The sequence below is a fragment of the Pinus tabuliformis genome, chromosome 7 (genome assembly GCF_031772625.1).
Source record: "Pinus tabuliformis cultivar Carrire ecotype Pingquan chromosome 7, CPIR1, whole genome shotgun sequence".
Classification (NCBI taxonomy): Eukaryota; Viridiplantae; Streptophyta; class Pinopsida; order Pinales; family Pinaceae; genus Pinus; species Pinus tabuliformis.
In genome coordinates this window covers 677,059,532-677,080,679 of record NC_142293.1, presented here as the reverse complement: position 1 = coordinate 677,080,679, position 21,148 = coordinate 677,059,532, and the positions used below count along the sequence as shown (strand labels likewise).

General features: G+C 40.4%; 1 protein-coding gene across 3 annotated transcripts in view; it reads right to left on the bottom strand.

Annotated features, from left to right (window-relative positions):
* The window catches only part of LOC149249279 (Pseudouridine synthase family protein), a 375,151-nt gene that overhangs the window by 200,954 nt on the left and 153,049 nt on the right, over positions 1-21,148 (bottom strand). For all 3 annotated transcript variants that reach the window (XR_016266746.1, XM_089458665.1, XM_089458664.1), the window contains exon 4: positions 6,199-6,401. Coding sequence is in view for 2 of the 3 variants with exons in the window: in XM_089458665.1 (XP_089314791.1) it covers positions 6,199-6,401 (203 nt within the window). In the remaining variant the exon portion in view is untranslated. The remainder of the gene's footprint in view (positions 1-6,198; positions 6,402-21,148) is intronic.

The following is a 21,148-nucleotide window of genomic DNA, read 5'->3' as shown; positions in this document are numbered from 1 at the left end:
TTTTCAAGGATCAAACTTTCCTTTTCTCCTGGCCATGGCAGCATATGCTTAAACTTGTCCATTTGATCCAACATCGTTCTTTGCCTTCAACCTAGTTTCTTCAATCTTATATAATGACCAAAGTTCATTGAATGGAGTGGCTTCCTTCTTTCCATAGATATTTGATACAAAGTTGCCCCATTCATCAGGTAGTGCATTGAGCACAACGGTGGTCATTTCTTTATTAGACATTATTTCTCCTAGTTCTTGTAGTTGATCTCTTATTTGAGATACCCTCATAAGGTATGAGGCTACTCCTTCAACCTTAGATACCTTCATTTTGTATAATTTGGTACTCAATGATATAACTTCTCCTGCAGTGCTTACAGAAAACAATTCTACCAACTTTTCATAGATTTCTTTCGATGTCTCCATCTTTGCTACATAAGGGATGAGAGAATCCTCTATTGATTCTATGAGGATTATTTGAGCCCTTATTTCCCCCTTCATAGACTTCGACAGTGCTTGAGCTTGCTCTTGAGATGGTTTGGAGATTGAACCCTTTTGCACATTCAATAACATCATTCTCTATGAGGATCAAATCTATCCTCTTCTTCCATGCAAGGAAATTTGATGACCCAACCAATTTGTTGCTTTCCTTGCAGAATGAAGTCATTTTTATAGTAGATTCAGACATAAATATAAAAATACTTACTTGTCAAGTGAAGATGTTCCTTGATGATGATATCTTCAACTTGATGCCTTCTTGATGATTTTGATAATAGAAGATGCCTTCTTGATGAAGATGCCTTCCTTCAAGTATGCTTGAAATGTGATCCTTTCTTCAATGAGATGGAGATCACCTTGATTTCTTGACGATGATGGCAATGTTTCTTCTTGTTTTCTTTCGATGTAGAATATGGAGACTTCAAAAGGCTTCAAAGGTGTAGTCCTTCTTTCTTTGAGTGGACGTAGGGTCCTTGAGGTCTTCTTCTCCTTGTGATTATTGATATGAGTACTCCTCCTTGGTGCTCCTTAGTCCTCCTTAATAAGTCCTTGTGCTCGGCCCTTATGTACCCTTCTTCAATGATGTGATCTCCAAGCTGCCTCTTCTTCTTGTTCTAGTCACCTTAGCTCTGATACCATATTGAAAAATCTAGGGGCAGCTAGATTAGGTGATTTCTCTTACTTTGATAACTGCTTGTGATGTTCTTTTAACTTAACTTGAGGTACTTGTTATTAATTTCTTCTTTTACTTTATTATTATTGTGTTTTCTATCATCAAATAGCTACCAAACAATGAAGATCAAAGAGACAAGAGGACACAAAATATAGGTCGCTAGACAGGGCCAAAACCTCTCCTCTTGGGCTTCCCTCTTATTAGCTACCCTTGTACCCCAGCATGTGACCCAGGGCTACCCCTTCTCATCCCCTACCTCATTCACATATCTGTCACATGCCACCTCCTTTTGACGGATGTACCTTGACTGTACTATCCCCTTTAAAGGTAGAAACCACCTAATAGGGTGCTTGGTTAACCCATTTGGAGTTTAGGAGACATTGGCACATCCCAAAGCCCATTATGGAAGGGCAGGCCATTATGAAGTCCCCACCTGTGGTCCATGATTAGGTAAGCTCATTTACTTGATTTTTCTAATGACTTGTTGTACTGGAAGGCTAGGGGATGCATTGGATCTTATGCAGGATTGCAGATGGTTTCCATTTGGGGTTTGGTCTCCCTATACAAGGTCCTAATCCTCCAAAGGGCTACATTGGCACATGTAGGGTGAGCGTTGAGAGCCATGGGCCTCCACAGCAGTAGAGTACACTCCATGGATCCCCACAACCATTCAGAGATTGTTCGTGGTTCACCTATTGGATGACGAAGATGCACTTGATTCATCATGCCTAGTCGGCCCCAAATCTACACCATACACTTGGCAGGTGATCCAAGACTTCCATAATGATGTGGCATCACCTACACCATCATCCTAGCCCTTGAGGGCGACCTACAGGCATCTTCAATTTGTTTGGAGACCCATGAGGACACTTGTGTGCCCCCAAATGTCATTTGGAGCACCATAGGTTATCACAAGGGGCCACCCCCTTGTCCACTGCTTTTGAGGGTCCTTCTCTTCATTATGGCACCCATGGACCTCATTAGGCCTCTTAGAGGGCCCTACGACATGCATAGATTATTATTTGACCTCTTGAGAGGCTTATCTTTTCATTCATGAGCTAGTTTGGTGGGCTTGTCACCAAAAGTTGTATTATTAGCACATTATTTTATTTTTGGGGCTTATGTAGGCCAAGGAGGCTAATTCGAACTCCTTAGATGTGTATAAATACAAGTGAGGTGAGATCATTTCTCATCATCACTTTGGATTGGATCTCTCTCTTCTTTAGAGAATTTCACATTTTTTTCTAGAGGATGAATTGGAGCATTTATGGATGAATTTTGATGTATGGTTATTGGTCTATCTTCTATTTGAGCTTCTTTATTGTCATTTGTGAATGGATGGATATACTCTACTAGATGTAAGTACGAATTTTTTATGTTATTCTTGTTACTTTTGTCACATATACTGGATGGGATTTCCGTTGTTTTAAGGCTAATTGTTGCATGCAAATTGTTGCTTAATACTGTGGTATTGTCTCTATTATAATGTTCTCTCCATGTATTGGCCCATGTAGTATGATCGAAATCTCCTATGGGTAAATCTGACTTTGATAAGCCATTCCTCTTATACATTTGAAGTATAAAAGCTGCAAGATTGCTTTCACTCGACCTAGAGGGCTTTGTGAAGTAATTTTGAGGCCTCCTTGATTGGAAACCAAAAAATCTTACACATAATCAACATAGACTCGATTCTCCCAAGGATTAAGGCACTGATCTACCAAGGGTGGTCACCAAACACTTATTCTTTCACCTTCTCCCAATTCTAGCCACATTGGTGTTCCTAGGGCATCAATTTCCCGACAAGTTAGCCACTAAAAAAGTTCAATCTCCTATGGTCTCCTGCACTACGCTTTCCTCTAGCCCTTCTCCAAATTTGAAGACATTCCGACAGTGGAGTTGGGAGAAAAGCCAAGCCCTAGCTCCAGGACCAAAAGTTGCCCTGCCATGCCCAAGGCTAGTACTTCCCAGGGTCAAAGCAACATCATTGAGTGAAATACTTTCTTTGATTCTTCCCACCTTATCTATGGTAAGAAAATCATTGATTATTTCATACCTTCCTCATACCCTAGACCGAGTCCACTGGCCCCATGTGGTCCACCTCCTTTAAAGGACCATTCTTCAAGAACCATCCAGGATACCAATTTTAACAAGGATTTAGGGTGTGGGGAACTCCTTTCAAATCCTATTCCCATACACCTAACCCCAAATTCCTCTTCCTTTCCCTAGAAGCACATAGTACCTTGCTTAGAAAGCAAGCAAGCTCCATCCTTCAAAACCTTCTCGAAAAGGGTTTAAGTATTATAAAGGCTACTTGGTCAGCGTGTGACCAAGAGATGTATCTTGCCCATTTTTATAATATTTGGGGGCTCATAAGCATAATTCGATTAGTAGGACTCATAAATAGAACATAACTTCATTTGTATTGGATCATCATCACACTTGGATTGGATCTCTTGAAAAGAACTCGCACTTGTTTTTTTGGCTATTGGAGAATCTTTGGAATGCATTTTGACATTTGGAGCTAATTCTGAATTTTTCTTTAGAGCTATTTCTTGGATCTTGGATGGATATATTGCATGTCATCTTGTAAGCACGTAATGTTGATGATATTGTCTCTTGAATTTGTTTAATGTATGGAATTGTTGCTCTAGAATATGCTAAATTTGTGCCCTAATTGTTGAAAATTGATTTTGGAGAGCTTTCTAGTAGAGTATTGCATACGTTATCCAATGTATGACATACATGAATGTTCCTAGCGAATGAGTATCTTTGAATTCTTCATGAAACTCCATTATCTCTTGAAGTAAGTAAATGTTTGAAATTGGTACCTAGGGCGTCAATTTCGAGCCTCCTTAGGGATGGGTTAGCTCATCTTGAACATCCCAAGACTCCATATGCCCAAAGGACAAGGCACTAATCCAAGTCCTTGGTGATCATCTCTACTTTTCATCCAGAATGTTTGCTCTTAAAATTCGGTCCTTTTAAGGCTAGGGCAAACATTTAGGGCTTGTAGCGGAATTTTAGGGAGGGTACTTTTTGGGCTTTCGAGAACCCTAACTTCAAGCTTAGGGTCTTGGCTACCCACGCTTCAAGTTTTGTGGGCATCCACTCAAGTTTCATCCATAAAATATCTTGCCCTAGGTGTTGTTCCAAGAGGGAAACCCTAGGTTCTTCTCCCTCAACTTGAGGACTTCCTTGAAGGTTGTATGAGCTTAGTACTTGTTGAAGTATATCATAAGAAGCCTTTTCTCTCAGGCCTTGACCTTGTGAATACCTATTACCATCAAAAAACCTCAAAACCCTAGGTCTTGTGCCTTCTTTTCTATGGCTTTTCTTAGAGAACGATTTGCTTCTTTGAAGCCTTGTACCTTTATTAAGCCTCTCTTTCAAATGATCTCTAGCCCCATCACCTTGAACCTTCAACCCTAGAATATCTATGATAGGTGATCATAATCATACTAGGACTCCTCCCATTAGTGAAAGTCCATAAAGAGCAATGGACCTTGGTTGTGGTGATAGTGGGCCATTATTCCATTGTTAGCACTTAGTCTAGCTCTTTGTCTTATAGGCTTTCCCTCTCAAGGCCTGCTAGATTTTTTGGTAACAAGCCCTACTCAAGGATGTGGATAAGATAGCACCAAATCCCAATGAACTAATGACAAGTTGAAACCGAAGAATGGAGATGGTATCAAGGGCTTATAACGTGATATGGAAAGTGTGAAATATGGTGAAGGGAGAATGAACATGCTATTTCAATCCAGCTCTTCCAAGTAGTGTCCCTCGTATAACCCTAAGGCCTTAAGGGAGGACCCACTGGACTATGGGTAAAAATTAACCCCCCTAGTAACGTGAGAGAACAAATTACAGTCACGGTTGGTCAATCATCCATATCACCTCTTTACCCATACGAAATGCCCAAAACATTAAGTAAAAGAACCCGATTGCAAAATGAACTAAGTACCTATTGAGTGGTAGCCCACCTTCGTCAAAGAGGAATGTAAGATGGTGAGAGGTGCAATGATTGGTGCAGATGGTGAAGGAACTGGCGTATCATCACCATCAAGCAAATGTGAAAAGTTGTTGGCTGGCTGGCTGTCCAAAATAGGAGAAAACGTTTTCTCCTAGGGGTTACCCATTTTAGTGGGTAACGTTGATCATAGAGGGTTGCTGGCTAGTTGGCTGTCCAAAAGGAGAATTTTCTCCTATGGGTTACCCACTTTTTGGTGGGTAACAGTCATAAAACCCCCTTACAGTGCCTTAGAAAAGGAGGGTTCATATTATTTAAAAAAAGGTTAGCATGGGTTTTGCTCCAGAGAAATTATTACAAGCTTGTTGAATAATATTCTCAGCATTTTGGAAGAAATATCACAACAGAGTGAAACAAGTGACTATCAATGCCAGAGCATTTCCATAGGACCTTACTTTTTATTTCTCTTAGAACAATCCCCTTCTAAGACCATGAAGACAAACCACTAATAAAAAACATCCAAATGACCTGTATGCCACACACACAGGCAGAATACCATCAACCTGACAAGAAAATCGACAGCCCATATGCTGGCAGCCAAAGGACTATTTCAGCCTGCAGGTTCGTCAAGTCTCTGAGAAGATGCTGAAAGGCAATAACATGGAATATATAATTTTCTAGGGGAAAGGTATACAACCAATAGTGCCAATATGAAAGCTGTGCACTGGAGCTACCAACAAAGAGAAAATTTCATTCATGCTACATGAAATAGCTTTTAGGTCAACATGGCAACATATAAGATAAACTAATCAGTATCATGTGAAGTATATGCATGTTCTGTTTTAGATAATAAAAAAAATATAAAAAAAAAAAGATTAGATGAATCAATTGAATTATGAAAACCTTTGCAATTGGATGACAGAGACCTACAGCCTAAATGCAGAAATGACCTTGCTGTACTAGAGCTAACTAATTTGAGGGACAACCTTTTTAAGATTAAGCTTAACCACAAATTTGGGTTGAAGTGTAAAAAAAGATCAATTAAAGGTAAAGTGAGAGAGAGAGAAATCACCTACTGGCGGCAATGCGTGCCCGCCTCCTAACACTTGGGTTAGGCACAGCAGCCATCCGAATTCTGTTGTTCAAATCACGAGCAATAGGGATCTCAATACGGCCATTGCTTCCAGAAGGAACACCACATATAAGGCTAATGTATCTTCGAAACACTGTATGTCTTCTGAATTGATCAGATAAATGAGCATGAGCATGTTCATCCTGAAGATAAACACAAGTACTGAAAATGAGATAGCAGACAATTCCATGCTATCTAGTAATGTAAATAAAACAAATAATGCGAAAAATAAGAAGACTTTGAAGCAACATTAAGTTTGAATCAAAAGAGAGAACATTATGAGCATGTGTGTCAATTTACTTGACTGTAAAAGAATAATGTATATATTTCAAAAATGTACATTTAGGATTATTTAAAATACTTCAAAATACTCAGGTTTTTACAAGAGCACACATTCAACTACGACCTGAAAGTAGGTTCTAACTGGCACGAGCTCATAAATGGTTTCCCACATTTTTGGCAGAGAAAATTTTCCAATGACTTGTCCTTACCACAAATGGAAAAGGAAATTTTTGAGAGAGTTTTTTTCTTTTTTTTTTTTTAATTTTCTTAACAAGTATTACTCACCAAAAAATTTCCAACGGTGTTAATTTTTTTGAGTTGTAGACTTAAATCATGGACCTTGAACTGTTTTCATCAATCACAAAATGTCTACGAGCATGCAAGAACAAATGGGTGGAGTTATAAACTGTACATCACGGAAATATGTGGCTGAGGAGTATCCTGAGTCTAGTATCATGGCAACACTACAGTCCAATATTCCACTAAGTTTCTGAGACAGGAGGGTGGAGGAACAGGAAGATGCATGGGGAGGAATGTGGGGAAGGGAAATTCAAGGAGGACGGGGGACGTCGGGGTATACATACATACATATATTATAAACATGATTCAAATTCAATTTCAATAATTGAGTACATTGATTTATACATCATGAATTATCCAATGAAATAAAATTGTAAAACCAAAACAGCACCGACTGCAATCCATCTTTGAACCAAAAATACATTAACAAAGAGGCTCTAGATGGCCCCTATAGTCCAAAAAGAAAACATGGTACAACAGATACCTACATATCATCAAAATCATTTCCTATATTGGGATCATCATCATCAATATCACCCTCTAAGCATTAAAATAAGATAGAAAATGTTTAACATGTCAAAGTGAGATTTTGTTTGAGAAATAGGTGCACTTTTACTAGCTTCGTGACAGAGGAATTCAACAATCAATGCCACCAACAATGAGGTGCATATAGGGCTTGATGCTCTTGATTAAATCTCAGTTCCATGTTGATTTTGGGTAGCAATGGATGTTCTCTAGCTCCGAAATTTGGTGGAGGGGCTAGAACACATGAGATCTCCAGAACCAGAAATCATTTGGAGAAATTCCACCCGGATGAGGAGTTTTAAAATAATTAATATTTTTTGGGTTCCTAGGTCTAAACTTAGGAAAATAAAAATATTAATGTGTATTAATAAAAATATGGGTGAGAAAGTTCTAAGTGATGAGGATCGAACCTGTTTTAATCTTAGCCATTGGTTAGAGATTAGATCACAGTCGTTGATTCATCAACAGGAAAAGTATAAGAGGAGGCTTGAGGGTCAATTGGATACACACTGAATTGATCAAAGAGTTCAATTTTTCTGGGGCGAGGTTTGCTAAGAAAATCGAGCTAGTGATCTGAGTTGCAATGAGGTGCAGTGAGGCAGAGGGACTTCAGTCCAAGGCCGAAGAATATAGAGCAAAGAGGCAGAGCAGCACCAGGAGAGACAGCGCAGCTCCAGAAAGGGTGACACATAGGCCAGAGAGGCTGACGTAGGTGATGAAGAAGCTGGAGGGACTGACGCAGGCCCTTATGCTCGGGTTTGTCTATGGGGCACAGAGAGAGCAGTTCAACATATCGACTTTTTGAGCAATGGAGGCTCACTAAGAGGGTGACGCAGCTCCTAGAGGAGGTGACGCAGTTCCAGCACAGAGCTTGGAGCAGCCATCGCTGCCCAGCACTGGGGACAACATTTGTCATCTGTGGGGTTTGATCATCTAGTTGTTAGGTTTGCTGGAATATCTATCTCCAGATAGAGGTACTTCTGCAAGGTTATTCTCTGTTGGGTGAGTCGCATTTGGCACCCTAATTGTATTCAAAAATCTACTTGATAATACAAACCCTCTATATGCTGCACCAATTTTCCCGCATTGGGTTTTTTCGGGGAGGATTGTCCAAAAATAACGGTGTCCCTTATGTGATTGTCTCAATTTATTTCAATTCATGATCTGTATGTATGTGTAGGTTGCAATAGTGTTTTTCATCCATGTTTATGTAATTAAATAACTTGTTAATGCAAAGAACAAGTAGGAGATGTTAAACCAGAAATTGCAATAGGGGTTTCTAATGTGTAGATTCAGAAATTCTCACATTCCATACCCTCATACATGATAATATCCAATGAAAACATTGCAATCCCCCTCAATCCTGAAATCCTGAAAAGTGTCAAGTTCGTTGGATTTTGAATGGGATCTAAAATTCTACTTTCTCCATATGAAATCCAATGATGTTGGAACCACTCTCAAACATCCTAAAACAATTAATGATAATCATAAAACTTTTAAGTAAAACTCACTTTTACTTTAAGAATTTAACATTACCATTAATTACATAGCATTAATAGGGCACTGGGGTTGAATATCAAGTTTTACCAATCATAAATTATTGGTATTAGGAAAAATTCAAGGGGGATGCCCAGCCCCTTTCAGGGGGGGCCACTAGCACCCCTTTTGGTGAAACGCGCCCCCCCAACACTGGGGAAACATTTGCCTCATGTTTCCTTGAGTTTTTCCAAAAGGGGCACATGGTACAACGTTTATCTAGGCATCCCCCCATCCCGAGTGCATGGGAAATGTGGGGAGAGCACCCACCTCGAGGAACACATCCCCATGGAACACTGCTACAATCATACTTTGCAGTATTTAAGGATGTGGTAAATAAATTTGTAATATTGCAAATAATCATGGATATTTCATCTATTTTCTTATCTAGACACATTTTTGTTTATGGGGAAAACTACGGAAAAAAATGGGATCGATTTATAATCCTAGGTGCCAGAACATTAATTATATGGGTGTGCTCTTCGAGGGTTGCCTATCCCAGTTGGGTTGGTTTACAGCATTCTATCCCTAAAAAGCATCATCCTTGAAGCCCCTTTTTCCATGTCCTCTACCTATGATTACTATTAACATCCAAAAAGCGGGGACCTTTTGAATGTACGGAGGCATTCTTTCCAACACACAAAGGAGCAAAGGCATAGGCATATTTAGAGTAGACCTGACACTAAACCATGGCTCTTATATGCCAGATGTGTTTCCACTTCAATCACTATCCAGTCCCAGCATGAAGAGCAATCAGATAGGCATTGTTCCAACCTAAGTTGCACGAGGCACTGAAACATTTCAGAGATTCCAAAACGGGTACGTTTAGAAATGTTACCTCCCAAAAATGGAAATGTCAGTCGAAACGTCATATATATATATAAAGAAATTTATAAATAAGTGAATAACAAACTATCTTGCCAGAAAAAAGGGAATAAGCCATAAGATGACAATTTAGAAGGAAAACCAAGTCTATATTAACTCTCATAGATGGGAGGAATCATTGAATTTAGTTATGCTTGGGGGCAAGGCCGGAAGACCAATAACCAAGTAGAAGTGTATGGAATGCTCCTGGGACTAATCTTGGCACAAAGAAATGGGATAAAAAAGATTCAGGTGTTAGGAGACTCCATGATCATTATAAGGCATATGATTAACACTTCAAAGGCTAAGATCACTAACTTGAACCAAATCATTATGAGAGCCCAGAACTTGCTCCCTGCTTTCGACTCGGCATCCTTCTACCATGTCTTGAGGGGAAATAACCATGATGTTGATAGACAAGCTAATAAGGCATGCCATCTAGAGGAGGAAAAAAGTGTAATAAACGATGTCGTGGGCACGACAAAATTCCTTAAGAAAATGAAGAGAGACATATGTAGGTTGCTAATAAAGTCTCGAAGGATTGCTAAGGAAGTTGAAAAGTCGCATTTAGCATACCATAAAGATATGAAGCCCCTCCATCCTCCCCCTAGCTCTCCCCTGGCCGCTTCGTCCCCCCTCCTCCCCTACCCCTCCGCCCTCCCTCCCGTCTCCCTTCCCCTTTCTCCCATTCCCCCTCCCCTTCCTCTTTACCCTCCCCTTTCCCCCCCTATGACCCCTCCCTTTTCTCCTATGTCCCTCTGCGATATAATCACCACCCCGGGTTCCTCCTCCCCTTGTCACATCATCCTCTACAAGTTCCTGCCAGCCATGAGGACTCATGGCAAGCCGGACATTCACACTCGCACGAGACGTGGTGTCATATGGAATTTTACTACCACAACTGTTCCAAGCTTAAGTCACAGTGTGCGGCTTCATTGTTCTTGCCCTGGTTCTTGAAGAATTGGGCAGCGCATCACCTCAAGCGTCTGCAGGGATTTGAGAATTACGGAGCAGAATTTAATTCAGGATCTCAGTGAAGTTGGGCTCGCTCATGGGAGAATTGTGGGGATGGCTGATAGAGATTAGGAGCTTGGTGAGAAATTAATGGAGGATGGTAGAGTTATGATGGAGTACTCATGGGATCTCGATTACAGCAATCTCCTCGCTCATCTTTGCATCACCTCTCGGTCAAGCAGCAGTTATAAAGTGCAAAACGGTATGTGGATTTTGTATGTTTTAAGGTTTGAGAGTGGGACGGTGGCCTCTGTGAAAGCCTGGTGGCTAGAGCCGAGGCTATTGTTTATTAGTTTTTGTGTCACGGAGGCAGGGAATTATGCTGTGAAAAGTCGAAATGAGGGTCGAAAGGTCTACCTATCTGAGGTTTTAAAGGAAAGCAACAAAATTCTGAGTATAATTGAGGGGTCGCGGGTGCTGGATGGTCTGGGCTTAGGTAGTTCTGAGTGTTTGCAGTCAAACTAGATTTGGGACATTGGGTGGGTTCGTAATTCTCTCTGGAAGTGGGAGGAGAATTGGAGTTGGAGTGAGGTTGGGAGGTGCATACTTGCCAAGGAACAGGGCAGTGTTTGGAGGGCTAGAGAGGGTGCCTGGCTGTGGGAGAACGTGGAAAACAGTGATAATTACTGGAGCCTAATAAAAAGCGAAGTTTTGGAAGCCAACATGCAGGGTACAGACAACAGTTCTTGGTCGGGCACGTGGGGAAGCCACAGGCCGAGGTCTGGAGAGCTGAGGGTCAGTTTTGCAGGGCAGGGTGGTAGAAACAGACCCTCCTGTCTCACCTGTGTTCAAGACCATTGGGACCTAAGGGAGGCCTTGACCGAACTCCAACGCAGCATGCACCAGCAAATGCATGAGAACATGACTATGCAGGAACGAGAGATCGAGAAACGGGAACGCATCAAGAAATTGGAGGACGAAGTGGATGCACTGCGCCATCAGCTAGAAAATCTGAAGATCAAGGTGGAAACCATGGAGGAAGGCATGGAGGCAAACATGGAGGGCGTGACAGACTAGGAGAATTCCAAAGACTCAGAAGATGCTTCTCCTAGCCTGGATCTAAACTGCCCAGCTCCAATGGATATCTGATCACCTTTGTCTTGTTTTTTGTTTTATCAAAATGATGAACTGTAAATGTATATACCTCTTATTTCAATTATGTCAAAGTTATAGTTGTAAATATCCCAGAATGGGAAACTTTTGTAAGCAGGATAGCCATATCTACTGTAATAGTCTAGATGGGCAAAGAAATTACTATCAGCTTGTTGAATCATAAATAAATTGATGTAAAGTCCTGATTTTGTTGCAAACAAGCATGACTTATTTCATATAATCTATAATCATTCTGGTTTAAAAAAATATATATATATTCTCATAGATGATTACATGATGGTCAATTTTCGGCTGAATTTTGGAGTTTCGGGTACGGGTACGGCCCGAAACATCGGGTTCCTAGAAGTTTTTCCAGCCTATTTTCATCATCAAAGATGTTGAAGAATGTAACTAGTGTCGGTCTTCATAATTGTACTTTAGTCATAATGAAATGTATTTATCAAAAGAAAGAAAAAAGAAATATTATTATTAAAGAAATTGACTTATTAAAGCATGGGTTTCATGCTTGGGTCAATTGTTTTTAGATCAAAGTCTCCATTAAAGACTTATAGGGTTTATGTCAAGTGTCCTTATCCATGTCATATTGTAAAGAACCCTTCTTGGGATTTATTTGTGAAAGAAGAAATTTATTTTATTGTAAAATAGGTCAATTAGGCCTCCACCAAGTCGGCCTCAAAATGGACAAGTGAGCCTAAATTGGGCAGCAGAATCACTATATAAAGGCAGCAACTTGACCTCATTTGACACACACACACAAGAAGTTCGATTTGCAACTTCTGGGGCCAGAAAAAGTGTGAATTTCAAGGAAGAAGAGGAAGAAGAATAGCGAAGGAGGAGGAGGTCTCTCACAAGCATAAGAAGTCGAAATTCTCTCTCTTTTTCCCACACGTGTGCAACTGTGAAGCTGCTGGAGGGGCCAAAATTTTTGGGTTAATGTTGGGTTAAAGCTACTGCACAAGAAGAGACTATTGAAGGTTGTTCTATCTCATTGAAAGGTTGACTTGGTGGAGGAAGGTATGTTGGTTAAGGTCTTGGTTGTCTCACTGTCATATGAATCTACTGAAGGAAGAGTTCTTGACTAGGTTTTCCCCTATATAGGGGTTTTTCCCTGGTTGTGCGCCTACATCTGGTGTCCTTGATCTTTGTGTTTTGGTTTTGGTAATTGCTTGATGAACTAAAATAAAAGAAGAACATAAGAAACATAATAATAACTCAAAGAAATCACAAGTAATTATAAACAAGAGAAAAGAATTCTACCTTTCCCATTTCCCAACAAAAGAGCGGTTGGAAATGAAGTCGTGGTGAAGAAATTTCCAAGTTTTTGAACAAGCATTTATGAAGAAACTAAGGACGAAAACAAACAAAAGAAATTTTCTATTGATTGAACCCAAAGTGAGAATCTTTTTGAATCTCAATGGCAGTGTCAAACAGAAAAGTTGCTTGCACTTCACTTGTTCCATACAGGGTGTGCCAATTACAGGAACAATAACAACAACTCTACATACTTTAATCAATGGAGCTACAAGCAGCAAATAAATTAAGATTAGTGCTACTGAATCTAGATAACATGCAACAACCACTGGCAACTCTTCATGTGCAAAGAACAATGTGCCCCAGATATTAGGCCTTTTGGAGATCATCTTTACATCTGTGAATTTTGATGACTTTGAAAATGAATCTGTAAGGACATGGATGAAGGTTGTCGACACACTGATTATAGCAGTAGCTAACGCTAAAAATTGGCAGTGTTGTCGCCCAAATTGTACAGGTGAATGCGACAATGACTCAGGGCAAGGGTTGTCACTCTAATCCCCGCCCTCTTTGTTCTAGTTGTCTCCCTATAGCAAGGTATGGGGAATAGTCCCTATCAAATGTGACAATGAAAGACTTGTCAGACAAGTTCGGGAGACACAACTGAATGGCCTAGCAACTTGGTTAATGATGATTAGCAAGTTTAATTATTAGGACGATTTAATTAGATTATTTGAGAGAATAGTGCCTTATGGAGTCAAATCACTTGCACGAAATAAAATAATTACCTAGTCACCGGATGAACAGTTGTTGCTTATGATGCACAATATCCTATATGAGATGCGACACCTACAACTATGTGAAAAGAAAACTCTTGGTAAATTTTAGATTAGATATCGATCTAAGTGAGTCTTTTCTCTCAACTGTTTTGTAGTTACCCTCAAGTGTAGGTTGTGGACAGAAACCCAGGGGAAGATAGCAATGGAAATATTAACGATACCTCCCCTTGAGTTCTAACCACCCAAATTGCTCAAGTGTTGTAGAGACTATGGCTTTGACGACTGCAAGGTCACCGTGTTAACCATAAGTGAGGGTCAAACTTCACAAATTGGGTGAGAAAGGTGGTCCTATCAGCTTTCAACCAAGCTTATGCTTAGAGGTGAATTGATTAATGCACTACTAGTCTTAAATGCAAGTGCAAAATGAGTGATTAGATTTAGGTCAAAATTCAAAATTGTTAAATGCTTTAAGTACTTTGAGAAAATATTCGATTTAGAGCAATAAAGGGAAGTACTTAACAATTGCAAAGACAATCTTCATCAAAAGCAGAGCTTAATGAACACTTCGAATTAGATTATCCAATGACAAGAGTGTAAAGATAGTCAAAATTAACAATACCACAATGGACAATTTGCTTATCAAATGACAATAAACAAAAAAAAATGCACAAGTCGAATGTTCCTCTTGACAATATTAATGCACCAATTATAGATAACGCCAACAAGATATCAACACAATTAGAAATTCTTAGGGCTCAACATGGCAACAGCTTCAGCCATCCAGAGCTCAAGCTTCGCAGGCCAGACCCTCCTGAGGCCGCAGCAGAATGAGCTTGTCAAGAAGGTGGGCACGTCGCAGGCTCGAATCACCTTGCGAAGAACCGTCAGGAGCGCCCCTGAGAGCATATGGTATGGACCTGACCGCCCCAAGTTCCTTGGCCCCTTCTCGGAACAGACGCCATCGTATCTCACCGGAGAATTTCCAGGCGACTACGGGTGGGACACGGCCGGGCTCTCTGCCGATCCCGAGACCTTCGCCAAAAACAGAGAGCTGGAGGTGATCCACTGCAGATGGGCCATGTTGGGGGCGCTGGGCTGCGTTTTCCCGGAGCTGTTGGCCAAAACCGGTGTGAAATTTGGGGAAGCCGTGTGGTTCAAGGCCGGGGCGCAGATATTCTCAGAGGGAGGCCTCGACTACCTGGGGAACCCTAACCTGATCCACGCGCAGAGCATTCTAGCCATCTGGGCGTGCCAGGTTGTGCTCATGGGATTGATTGAGGGATACAGAGTTGGGGGAGGACCCCTTGGTGAGGAGCTGGACCCTCTGTACCCAGGGGGAGCCTTCGACCCACTGGGGCTGGCCGACGACCCGGAGGCGTTCGCGGAGCTGAAGGTGAAAGAGATTAAGAACGGGCGGCTGGCCATGTTCTCCATGTTCGGCTTCTTCGTGCAGGCAATTGTGACCGGGAAGGGCCCCATTGAAAATCTCTACGACCACTTGGTTTGGTTAGGGAGATGGGAGGATGTGCGGCAAGCGTTTGACAAAAGGCATCACCAAGATTTGGGCTCATGGAGAGGCCTGAACTCACGCCACGCACATAATAGATCTTCTGGAGAGGCTTTGAGAAACCCTCGTGAGAGGCAGTGTTCAGATGCCGTCCAGCCCCTGCTCGGTCCTGCAGAAGATGGTGCTGTGAAGGAAAAAAAAGAAAAGAAACAGGCACAGGTTGGGCTCTCTGCCCCCTTTCAGATTCAAATCACACAGATCTCAAGCAAAACCACTCTGCAATGGGTACACCCTTCAGATCTGGTGCAGAATCTCAAAGTAAATCTGGAACGTCGATTCGGGATCCCCTCTGCCCTACAGAGACTTATATTTCAAGGTAAACAACTCGAAGATATTCTTCCTCTCTCTTCTTACAGCATAAAAAATAATAGCTCTTTAGTGTTTTCCCTTCGTTTGAGAGGTGGCGCTGCAGGTCAATCTTCTTCTGCTCCTCCCTTCTCCTACAAAGCTGCAGTTCGCTCTGAGATACCCAAATCCCCTGAACCTCCCAAACCTAAGCCTTTTCTGGTTGACAAGCTAGAGGAGGTCCCCTCTGTTGAGATCTCCCACGCTGACCTTGCAGATGACATTCAAAGATTTGCTGAGAGGGCCATCATTTGCAGATTCAATGGGCTTTGGCCTCGCTCTAAGGACCTTTACGACTGGATCAATGACAACTGGACTCACCATTGCAAGGTCTGCTTCTGCGCAAAAGGATATTTTATAGTTCTGTTCGACAGTCTCAAGCACTATGAAAAGGCCTTAGAAGAAGGTCCTTGGTTCATGGGTTCAGCAGGACTCTTCATAACTCCATGGTTCTCAGATTTTGACCCAGCTTCTGCAGTCATTACCAAAGCCCCTGTCTGGATCAGACTCCCAAACTTTCCAGTTCACCTGTGGCAGACAGCAGTCTACAGGAGCATAGGCAACACCTTGGGCAACTTTATAATGGGAGATTACAGGCGGGAACAACAAGGTCTCTACACATATGCTAGAATATGTGTGGAGCTAGATCTAAGCAAGGGACTGCCAGAGCAAATCAATCTCAAGATCAATGACTCTGTCTGGACCCAGAACCTGGATTACGAAAACACCGCCTTCCGCTGCCGCCACTGTCACCTAACAGGGCACCTGCAGAATTCCTGCCCTTCGCTGCCAGCAAAAGCGAAAAAGGGCAACTCTGCAAAGTCCAAACCCAAGTGTTGGACCCCTTGTTCTCCGCCGCCAGCAGTGAGCTCGGAGTCCTCAAGCTCGGAAGATGAGGACAGTGATTCAGAACCGGTCCAGGCACCTCAGACGATGGATCCGGTCACAGATACAACTGAGCACAACACTGTCACAGCATTCTCCCAGAAACGTGTCCATGAGACCTCCTCTTCTGAATCAGATAAGGAGATCTCCCTGATGGAGAATTCCAGTCTTCAAGTGGTTTTAGCTCACACTCCCCAGGATGGCTGGATAAAAGTCAACTCAAAGAAAGGGAAAAAACATCGTGTTGAGGTCACTACCCCTGTGGGGTAATAGTCAGTTTTTGCTCTCAAGTTATTTGTTGTAGCTCTGTGATTGGTTCACTCCTCCGGGACCGAGGTTGATAATTCCATCATTTCCGGTCTGCGGGTTTCTTGTCTCTCATGATTGTATTATATTTTACTCAATAGAAATAGTTTAATTTTACTGAGAAAAAAAAAAAAAACACAATTAGAAATTCTTGAGGCTACTTGTATGAACTCAAGGTTACTCTTATCACAATATAACTATGGTGATCAATTAAGTGCTTTAAGAGTCGGTTACAATATTGCAACATTATGACTCTTAGATATGATGTTCACTTGTAAACCAATATGTTAGTGCACTTAATACAAAACAGTAAACACACAGGAGATGCTAATTGTGACAATAGTAATGTAACAATTGATCCAATAGCTAGTTTCTTTAGGAAATGATAGCAATAACAAGCACAATTATTAGTATTCCCTTTAAAACCAATGTCACAAAATGCTAGCAATCCTTTAGACAACACAATGTACTAATGAGCCCCAAGGGATATCTTAGTTGGCTGAGTTCCTGTTGCTAAGTTCCTCACCTATCGGGTGGTCACAGGGTCAAATCTCCTTGACGCCTTTCGGGTTAGGCCTTACTAGTTTGGTCGGTGGATAGATCCCTTCCGATTGATCTACCTAGATTTTCTTATGGATGTAGCAGCCACCCAGTGTCCGTGAACCACCCTTAAAAAAACATAATGTACTAATGCTTTTCAATGTCAATGAGAGGAAGAGAGCATAACATTTATTAATTGCAATTAGAATTACTCAAAAATATTACTCTTCAATTGATGCTAATGAAATTAAAAGAGCAAGAGTAAGCTTATGAGAGCAGCAAGCTTATCTTAAGTAACAAATTTAGTCCAATTATTTTTTTAGAGCATTAATCTTCTTATTGAGAGTAAATGAGTGCACATATATCTTATCAATTAGATGAGATTGCTAACAGTGAACTACTTATGGATGCAAGAGATGCAAAGAATGAATGCCCAATGAGATGAGATGACTGCCAATTGCTCTTAAGCCAATGTTATGTGTCTAATGACACTGCGAAAAATGTCTCTTGAGGCTGCAAATGAAACAACAATGAGGAAAGTGGTTTAAGGAGGCAAACCACTAGGCCTAATGGCCTTGTTGGTGACTAGTCAGGCTTCTAGGACTCTTCCAATAAGTTTGACCACCTGCAACCACTAATGTTAGCTCCAAAAGCACTTGGAACACCTGCAAAACAAAGTGTTAGTGTCAAAAACCAATGCAAACCCAAAAGTGACCAAGATGAGGCAAAGAAGGGAACAATAGGGCCAATAAAGGGGTCACGGCAAGCGAGGAAAGGGTTGTGTCTCAAGGGAAGAGGCCTCAAGAGCTCACGACACGAAAGAGGAGGCCCAATTAGGGTTGTCGAAAAGGAATTGGAGGCCTTTAGGCTCGCGACACCAAGGAAAGAGGATAAACAAGGTTGTCGCTCACCCAAAAGAGAAGAATAGGGTTGCAACAAGGGTAAGAGAGGGCTCGGCTAGGCCTAGGAGGCCTCAAAAAAAATTTGGACAACTATAAAAGCACAAGAAGTTAGAGAAAACACATAAAATTTACCTCAAAACCCCAAAAATTACCTTGTAGGGCCTGCGGCCCTCCTTCTTGGCTGAGCGTTGAAGTTCTAGGGCCTTAGGAGGCTTGATCTAGGCCTCTAGGGCTTGTATCATCCTTCCTCACTTGATCAAATTTGACAAAAACGTTGGACGGCTTCTCTTGGGGGTGAGAAACCCCTGAAATCCTAGACTTAGGGCTAGCTTCTTCACAAAATAATTTGATCTCTTTTGATGGCTTGAGAAAATGATGTGCACAAATGAAGAAAAATTCTCAAACCACAATATATACAAAAATCCCAAAACCCCACATGCTACAAAAATAAAACAAGGGTTAGATATAAAATTATTTTACAAATATTCACAATATTTACAAATTCAAATATTTGCTCTCATTACTCGATTAAATCTTTATAGCACGAAATTAGAAAATTTTTTGAGATTTTAGAATAGATAATATGCATGAATAACTTCGAAAAATTATTGGCCAAAACCCTCTTGCAAAATAATTCGTCAGAATGAAAGCCTAAAGCTCAAACAAGGTTGATCCTTCCCCACAATCTGTGAACTTGGAGTCTGAGGGCTAGTGTACCTGTAGATCTCTATTTAATCTTGAAAATAATTGTTAGATAATGGGGTGAATCAAATCACCTAAGGTAAGGATAACCGTACCAATAGAATGTTCCTATCACCAACAACTGAAACAATTATTATGAATTTAGCACAATATAGAGCATGAAAAATAAAATACTAGCAGATACCATAGATCAGCGGATACAAAAACACCATGCACTGAAAGTCTGAAACCCCAAAGTGTTTCTAATTATGACAAAAATAATTCCAGCAGTGCAAGGCTCAACACCAACGTTACAAATTTACATCTCTAGAGATCATCCAAAGATGAGAAATAGGAGCTCAATAGCTTCCTTATATAGAGAATGAGAGAGAAATAAACCCCTCCAAGTGGAAATAACGGCTAGTTTGTTTGATCCATGTCAAAATAATCTCATCCATCAAAAATAACTTGATCTTCTTTTAATCTCCATCGTTGATTTCTTATTTTTGAGGAAAATTTCGAATTTTTCTTAAAAACTATTTTTTATTAATCCAAAAATTGATATTTTGGAATAGTTTCTTCAAAGATTTGACTTTGACTTAACCACCAAGATCCAAGGGGTCAAATTTTCTTAAAATATCCATTTTTCCCTTGGTAGGGGACCTTCAAAAATTCATTTCTTTTTTGACCCACTAATTTTTTATTATTTTCCATTTGGAGAGAATTTAATTCTTCTCTAATTATTTTTGACTCAAAATTCATTAATTTTCTGGCTTAGGATTTTTAATTAATTTTTCTGGAAAAATTAATTAATTGACTCTAAAGGGGATGATTTATTTTTCCACTCTCAAATATTTTAGCCATGGTGTCTAATTATGAGTAACCACGCACTAATATATTTTTTACATCAAGACATTACAATTTAATTCAACCCTTAGAAGACAAAAACACATTTAGACATAGACCCTCAAGGCATTACCCAATTCTGCAACACAATATGATCTAGTATGAAACCAAGTGTGTTTATAATAAAATAATTTAGCCATGGTGTCTAATTATGAGGAACCATGCACTAAAATTATTCCTAAACACACTTTTACAATAGACTCGATAAAGACTTGGACCCACCTAAGATATTGTCAAAGAATTCCACTCTAGCTTTGGGTTTATAGATGGAAGAAAAACGATATTGATTATCCATGTTTACAAATACACAAAATTCAGGGAGGTCAAAAAAATTCCAAGGAAGAAATTCTTTGACAAAATCATAAGCTTACCTAAGTGCAATTACATGACTCAATGGTCATACTAGCATCATTTACAATAAACTTTGAAGAAATTGGGTTTACAATTATATAACTAGGAAGTTGAATGATGACATTGATCTGAAAAAATTTGATCTGTTGCTTTGTACTTTGCTTCTTGGACTTGTTGTTGTTCAAATTGTACAGGCACTTCGACAACGACTCATGTCAGGGGTTGTCACTCTGATCCCCGACCCATTCTAGTTGTCTCCCAACAACAGGCTATGGGGGGTAGTCCCTATGGAAATGTGACAATGAAGGACAAGTTGGCAACCAACGAGTCTGGGAGACACGATTGAGTGTCCTAGCTACTTAGTTAATTTAAGCAAGTTTTAAGGATTAGATTAAATTCAAATATGAGACCAATGCCTTATGGAATCAACTTCTTGCTTATTATTAATTAAAGACCCAGTAACCGGATGGACAATCATTGTTTGGATGCTTCACTAACTTATATGCTATGCAAATCCTAAGACTTAGGTGTGATGCAAGAATTATGAGTGATTCTTAGGTTAATATTGCTTAATATTTAAGTACTTTAGTTATGATTAACTTCTATGAGAAGAGTACCTAACAATAAATGAAGAGAACCTTATCACCAAGAATGTGCCAAATTATCACGTGCCAATATTAAACAATAGATCAATCCAAAGATAAACCTATTTTCCACAAGATGCTTAATCAATGATAGCAATT